Source organism: Rhinopithecus roxellana, chromosome 13 (assembly GCF_007565055.1).
Source record: "Rhinopithecus roxellana isolate Shanxi Qingling chromosome 13, ASM756505v1, whole genome shotgun sequence".
Classification (NCBI taxonomy): Eukaryota; Metazoa; Chordata; class Mammalia; order Primates; family Cercopithecidae; genus Rhinopithecus; species Rhinopithecus roxellana.
Genome location: NC_044561.1, coordinates 30,402,759 through 30,410,185, shown reverse-complemented (window position 1 = coordinate 30,410,185; position 7,427 = coordinate 30,402,759). Strand labels below are relative to the sequence as shown.

Below are 7,427 nucleotides of genomic sequence, written 5' to 3'. Positions count from 1 at the left end.
TTCATTGATTCATCAATCATTCATTTTCTCAGCAAATGGTTCTCATCTCCTGTGTGTAGTGTTTTGGCATGCAATTACTAAACATTTTTTAAACACTGAACTTAATTTTTGTTTCAAGCCTACATGTCAAATAAACTTGATCTTACCCTCTGAGGGTGCAAAATTTTCCCAGGGTTGAATCTAAGTTCTGTGGGCCTGTGTCAAACCAAGTCATTGATTTGATATTTAAAATCTTCAGGTGTTCACCTTGGATTCTGCTGAGAAGCCCCCATTTCAGGATGATTTTCAGTTGTATCTGTCAAATAAAATCAGGAAAACCAAAATTATTCTAGATATTAAAATTAGTGGAATTTAATAGAGGAATTTGCTTACATAGGTTACAGTAGAGTTGTGAAACCGAGGAGAAGACCATGGAACCTCCCGTATACCAACAACAGCAGAAAGCTGCGACTTCCTAGATGATGAAGGAAAAGGCAGTATTGCAGACCCAGGAGATGGGGTTCACTTGGCAAAAGGCAGAACCTGGGCTTCAGCTGGGCCCTTCTGATAGAGCTGGAGGGTGGAGTGAGGGAAAGTTTATAGTCCCCTCTGCCTCTGTCCTCCAATCTCTCACCTAGCTGGTGGCAGCTGAACACAGGAGCTTGGGAAAACCAGCCTCAGTAGCGTATCTAGTATACTTGACTCTTGGAGCAAATATACCACTCCTCTGTAAGAGACGTTTTTTTCCAGCAATAAGCTTCAAGTTAACACATTTTTATTATCTATACTTTAATAATCATTTTTGTAGACATTACTCTGAAGAAATTCCAGTGAGTTCATACAGGTTAGAATCACTCGAGCTAGCTAGTGTATAACCTATGCTTCCCATTTCGGTAGCACAGAAATTGCAAGACATGGAAACAGAACAGAAGTCTATCATTTTATCATGACTGGATGGTTTTATTTGTATTTAAAAAAATCAAAACAGTAAAACAGAATGGCTGGAGAAAAATTGTTTGAAAACTGTGCCTTGCTGAATTGGAATCTGGGAAAAAACCCTTTAACTTTGGCAACAGACCCATGAAGCCAAGTCCACGTGTGTCAGGGTGCACGGTAGTGTAGATGGCATCTTCTGTCTATTCACTTGTGTCATAGATGACATCTCTTTATCTATCATCTATCTGCCTATCTAATCCTCTAGTATCTATCAATCACTATCATGATCTCTCATCTATCAATCCATCAACTGTCTCAATATTATCCATATATCATATATCTGTCAACTATTAATTACATGTCTCTCTATGTACCTACTATCTATCTACCTATCTATCAGTCTATCTTACTTTGCTAGGGCTCCCATATCACAAACTATATGGCTTAAAGCAACAGAAATTTATAGTCTCACCGTGCTAGAGGTTAGAATTCTGAGATCAAAGTGTCTGCAGGGTTAGTTCCTTCTGAAGGTTGTGAGGGAAGAAGCTGTTCCAAGCCTTTTTCTCTGGCCTACAGATGACTATGTTCTCACTATGTGTCTCCACATCACCTTTCTCTGTACCTGTCTATGTCCAAATTTCCTCATGTTTTCATAATAACACCAGTCATATCTAATATCCTACCTTAAAAATTTTATTTTAACCTAATTACCTCTATAAAGACCCTATCTCCAAATACAGTTGCAGTTTCATTTATGCAGGGGTGAGATCTTTAACATATAAATGGGGGAGGAAGGCACACTTAAGTCCGTAATACTACCTACCTCTCCGAAGAGTAATCACAATGATTGTTTGGGAACTTACCTCAAGAAATTACATTTTTCACTTGTTTTGATCGAGTGCTTTATCACTAACATTAATTAGAAAGGTCAGCATGTGAAGATAATAAAGAACAGACCCACTATTTAGTAGGTTTTATTATTGCTTTTCTATTATTTACAGAGAGAGCCGCCTCCTATTGCCTGTACCTAGGGAGGACCACTCTTACCTCAAGCTCTTGCCACACACTGCTCAGCAGTGAGCATCAAGCTCCACAGGATACAGATTAGACAGAGGAGTGAAGGAGTGGATCTGGAGGCACACAGGCATGGATGGGCCAGCCGCATGTCCATGCGCATGACTGTTGTGTCTCACTTAGTCCCAGTCACTAGACATTTTTGGGTCTGGCATACTCTGTGCCCCTCTCGGGTGGGTAGGAAATGTTCTCCTGCTCCCATGGTGTTCCAGTTGTGGGGACCTTGGCCAGATTATCTTTTAGGCTGTCAGACTAAGTGCATCACAGAGATGTCCCTTATCCTCCAGCACTGTGAGGTCACAGGGAATACTTTGTCGACATCCTCAGCTCCACCTGAGTCAGGACACAGTTCGTTTCTGCCCTTGGATTCTCGAACCCGTCTGAGAGTTTACTATTCCCCTATGCCCCAGTTCCCAGGAACTGGATTAGGGAGTGGCCACCAGGCTCCTCCCGGGGACACACTGATATCTAGACCCTCTAAACTCTGCTCCTTACTATTATACCTTCATCCAAGGAAATCATTTTATACTCTTAATCTTAAAAATAACCATGTTATTCTTGGCCCACGATCTCCTAAGAATCTGTGCTTTTCATACTTAAAACTCAATAACTGCCTTTACATTTCTGAATTTCATAGTTTCATCTCCTCTCTGGGGGAAGAGGGGATGCATAGTAGTTAAACCCTCAAATCACTGTACTCTATGTATACTGTTTTTTGATCATTCCTCAAATTATTATTAAATAACAACTTAGTCCTGTTGTTGAATTCTTGATTTCTGCATGTTAGCTATGTGACTTTGGCCCAGTCAGATAACCTTGTATGTCTCAGTTCTTTTACTGGGCATGTTTTGATAACAATATCTATACTTTCTACAGCACACAGTGGTTACAAAGATCAAACAGTTTAACAAAATGCTTTTAAATATACCAAAATTTTTACAAATGAAAAATATTATTGGTGTGCATTTAATTAAATTTGTAAACTACACTCTCTTAAAACATCTTCAACCATGTGTGATTAAATAATATTTTGTGACGTTAACTATTTCCCCTCCTTATATTTTCCCCCTTTGCCTGGTCCCCATTCCAGAAGGTGGTCAGCAAAGCTTTTCACTGAGTATGTAGAAAAATGGAAGGCAAAAGCAGCCTATGCATTTTGCTTCTGAAAACCTCTATGAAACTGTACAAGGTTTTTGACAGTGGGGAAAAGAAGAAGGGTTACAGAGGTGACATTAAAAACATTTTATTGGGAAGTAGCCATTTTCTCTACCACTGCTTGTGGATAGCTGGTAACCAGGTCAGCAGGTCAGGTTCCTGGATATGACTCTGGAAAATGGTACCATAGATCATCTCAACACCAGCTATACTGGCATTTTTCAAAGTTCCCTAAGCGATTCTAACATACCACCAGGGGTGAAATCTACTGATTCAAGCAGCCCAGAACAAGAATCAAAAAAATTAATGGCCAAGTATGACAGAATCGACAGAGCTAAGAAGCCCACAAAGACTCTGTGGGCAGATAAAATAGACATCTTCTCAGACACCTGCAGGGACTGATGGTCATGGACTGATCCCAGAAACCACCATGGAACACTGTTTAGCCCTGTATAAGATCCTAACAACTGTATAATATGTGAGGAAGTACTCAAGAAGTGGAACTTCAATTATATTTCAGAAAATAAAGATAAATTTCGTGCACGCTTGGGTTTGTAGTAGGAAATATGCACTCTTAATGCATCTTTAAATTCATGGAAAATTAGTAAAATTTATTTTTGGTGTAATTGGAAAAATACTACAGCAGAATGGAGCAGGGACAAATAATCTTTCTAAAGCTACACATTGATTAATGGAAGGGCAAGCAACGAAACACTTAGTTCCTGAAATGTTGTCACATATTCAATAGCTAATACTATCTTATAATTGCACCAAGTGTTACACCTTTTTACTCTTTGACCTACTGGCTAGCAGAATAACATACTTCCCCATTTAGGCTGAGGAATCCATTATTGTAAAGCTAATTACTTCTAGGTAAGCAAAAAGGTAAGAAAAATGATTCTATGACAACTTTTAGGTATATATCTTGTTTGTCTAGATGGCTTACTTATTTGACTGTAAAAGAAAAATGACTCTTTTCCAACATACCCAATATTAGGCCTTTCTGAATCAAGTCTGATTTAAAAAAATTAATCTTAGGAAAAATTCATCTTAATCACTGTTTTTCTTATTTTTATTGCTAATCTTTGAAGATATTTATACATGTGTGATCTTATCATTTAATATTACCAGTGTTTTAAATACAGTTTTATATTACCAGGGGCTTCACCTACTGACATCTTGCTGGTGCTTTGTAGAATGGAGTGAAGGTTGGATATTAACATCCAGGCTTGAGTTATCCCTGATTTAACGTTTCAGAGTTACTAGGTGATCTTGTGAGGACAGAAATTTATTCTAATTGACCCCACAGCTAAATATATCAACATCATTGTAATCTATTTTATTTCATTATAATAAGGATGAAGATGCAATAAATATTTGGTGAGCAAATTCAGGCTTCTCATTGCAATTATATACTCAAAGTTAAATACATTTTTATTACAAAATAAGCACAATATTTGAAGAGTTAAAACTGAACATATAAAAATTGATTGATTCACAAGATGTAAAAGCTATTCAGAAGCAACCCATACAGGTGGTCTTGCCTCATAAACACTCCCCACTCACTCTTACCCCACATGACCCACCACACTTTTAACCCTGATATTGATATGTACACATGGGAAATGAAGTATTGAGAAAATCGTGCATGTAATTCAAGCAAAACAAAAATACTTTCACCATACCTATTTGTTTAATAGAGAATACAAAAAAGGTATTTATCTTAGCCTGACTACTTGTCTGAATCATAACCTTAATTCTTCGAATTGCTTAGCGTGTTTGTACCTGTGCAGTGACTAAAGAATAAAACAAAGAATAGAAACCATTCCTTTCAATGCCCCAGCTGCAATTCTCTAATTGGGACCATATAACCTCTAGATAAGAATTGAGTGTTAATAGCCTTCCACTGATGTGTCTTATCAAGATAGATGCTTCTGTTTGCTTGAAGTACAGATGATAGGCTATGAAAAATATTATTTTTCATTTATAAATTATTTTCCTTTAAACAGTAATTCTAGGCAAGTTTAACTGTATGAATTAGAGACCTTAAAATCTGTCTTCTTAATTGTCCTAAGATAAATCAGAGCTCCCTTTTCACTGAAGTGTCTAATTTTAATTGTGTGAGTTCCTAAAGGAACAAAGTCTTTCATTAGATGGACATTTTCATATTTTGACATTTTCAACTAAAAACTATTGTTTGATATCTACAATTTTCCATGATAATCTTTTGAAAAAGGTCATCATTTAGTTGTTAGTGTGTAGTACAAGAAACAATGTAGAGGAAAAATAATAGCTTACATTTTAGAACAGGTATATGTTTTATTGTTATAGAATATCGATTTCAAATTTTGATTGTTATCAGATAAAATATGATAGTCAAAAACTAGTAGTCCATCATTGTACACTTGATAGTGATTATGGGTATACTTGCATTTAGAATCTGAACATTGGAACAGCAATTGAGTCCAACAATAGTAAATGCATTTAATACACCTGAAGTCAGAATGTCCAAGTAAGTCATTTTCTTTCCTACCAGTAACAAATTGAAACTTTCATATCAATTTAAATCTAGATATAAAGCAAGTTCTCCTGCCTCACATACTTACAGTTTCTAGCAGGACTTTATAACAAACATTGACCATAGTCCACACTTGGAGCCAAAAGCAGGCATTAGACATAACTGGTGGAGGTATTACTAGGCATTGTCACGTTTCTTCGCTTATCTGTGTGTGGCACACAGTGGCCAGGCACTGGATATCTGTACCTTTGCTTCTTTCTGTTGCAGCAGCAAAATCCACAAAGCAGACCCCCTCCAATGAAGAGGACAGCAGCGCTTGCCCAGCCAAGGAAAAGTGCTACTCCCAGCTCTCGTTTCTGACCTATGTGGACAGCTGGGTTGTAGAAATCTCTGATGATTATATTGGCTGTCCAGCTCACTGGAATCAGAACGAAGATGCCCGTCAGGATGAAGAGGACTCCTGAAGTTCCCAGAAGGTATGCTTTGGCCCTCTCATTAGAGCCTGTGCACTGGACCTGCTTCATGCCACAGATGCCAATAAGTAGGGCGATCAAGGAAAGAGCAACAGCCACACACATAAGTGCCCGGGCTGTTTCCAGGACAGGCGGAAGAGCCAACAATGAACTATAGAACTTGCATTGCAACCGGACCCTGGCTTGTCGGATGCAGTTCATCCAGAGCCCTTCCCAGAGCCTCTCAAAGACAATAATGTTGCTGCCAACAAAAGCGGATAGTCTCCACTGAGGCAGAAGCGTTGTGGCAAGAGTCCCCACCATGCCAAGGAACCCAAGAACCAGCCCAGCAATTTGCAAGGGATAAAATGCCATTGTCTTTTACTTTGAAGACTAGTCCAATTCAGAGTGGTAGAAGATGCTCAAGATGTAGAACGTGGAAGGCTCTTGAGTCTAGAGAAGTCTTTGATGATGTTCTCCTTGGCTGCTGCCCATATCATTTTAGTCCAAATCAGTGGCTGTGACTGAACTTGGCCTAACTAGAAGTACCTGTTGTAAATGCATGTTGCCTTTTTTCATACACATTCATTTCTCTATGGATTATTTACTAGTCATATATGATTGTCTCCCAGCCAATAAGAAGGTAGCTAGGGGTGTGTCAAGAAATACTGCATTCAGCTTTAGGATTTCTCACATTATTATTGTCTTAGCAATGCTGTAATTAAGTGTCAAAGTTTCCATTGTGAATTGCTAATTACAGAGCTGAAACTTCCTGTGTAAAAAAATCACTCTGATATAAAAGTATAAATATATGTGTTAAGGCACAGCTGAAGACAATGCCAAAACCTTGTCAGTTTATTGGAGAGTAATTAAAAAACATTTTGGACTTTAAACTATTACTTTATTCTAGTGTAAGCCACTTTTCCTTAAGATGGTAATCAATTCTGGCTTTAATAAAAATACCTCGATATGGAGAAATGTTTAGGTATTAGTTTCAAGACACATGAAAACTATTGATATTTAGGAGGAGCCCTAAGCAAGAAATTCACATTTCATAGTTTATTCTTAAGATCCAGAAAAGAAAAAAACAGAGAAGTATTCCTTATAATTAATTTGAATGAACTGTTAATTATTACTTTAACTGTTAAGTAACACCTCTCTCTCTGTTAAGTAATGTTTAGTATGGAAACTTTCATTCAGTGTTTCTTCAATGGCAGCTTGAAATATATCACATCTATTAAGGCCAAACACGTACCTTTCATTTTTATGAAACAATATAAAAGTGGCCCTTGAAATTGGCTATGCAGTCACCT

At 37.6% G+C, this 7,427-nt stretch overlaps 1 protein-coding gene across 1 annotated transcript; it reads right to left on the bottom strand.

Moving 5' to 3' along the window:
- Window positions 1–245: 245 nt before the first annotated feature.
- Window positions 246–6,683, bottom strand: CLDN17 (claudin 17). The gene is made up of 2 exons (XM_010364917.2): window positions 5,751–6,683; window positions 246–295 (listed from the first exon to the last, which is right to left on the bottom strand). Exon 1 carries the CDS (start codon window positions 6,487–6,489, stop codon window positions 5,815–5,817), a length of 675 nt encoding a protein of 224 aa, XP_010363219.2. The 5' UTR covers window positions 6,490–6,683; the 3' UTR covers window positions 246–295; window positions 5,751–5,814.
- Window positions 6,684–7,427: the final 744 nt, after the last annotated feature.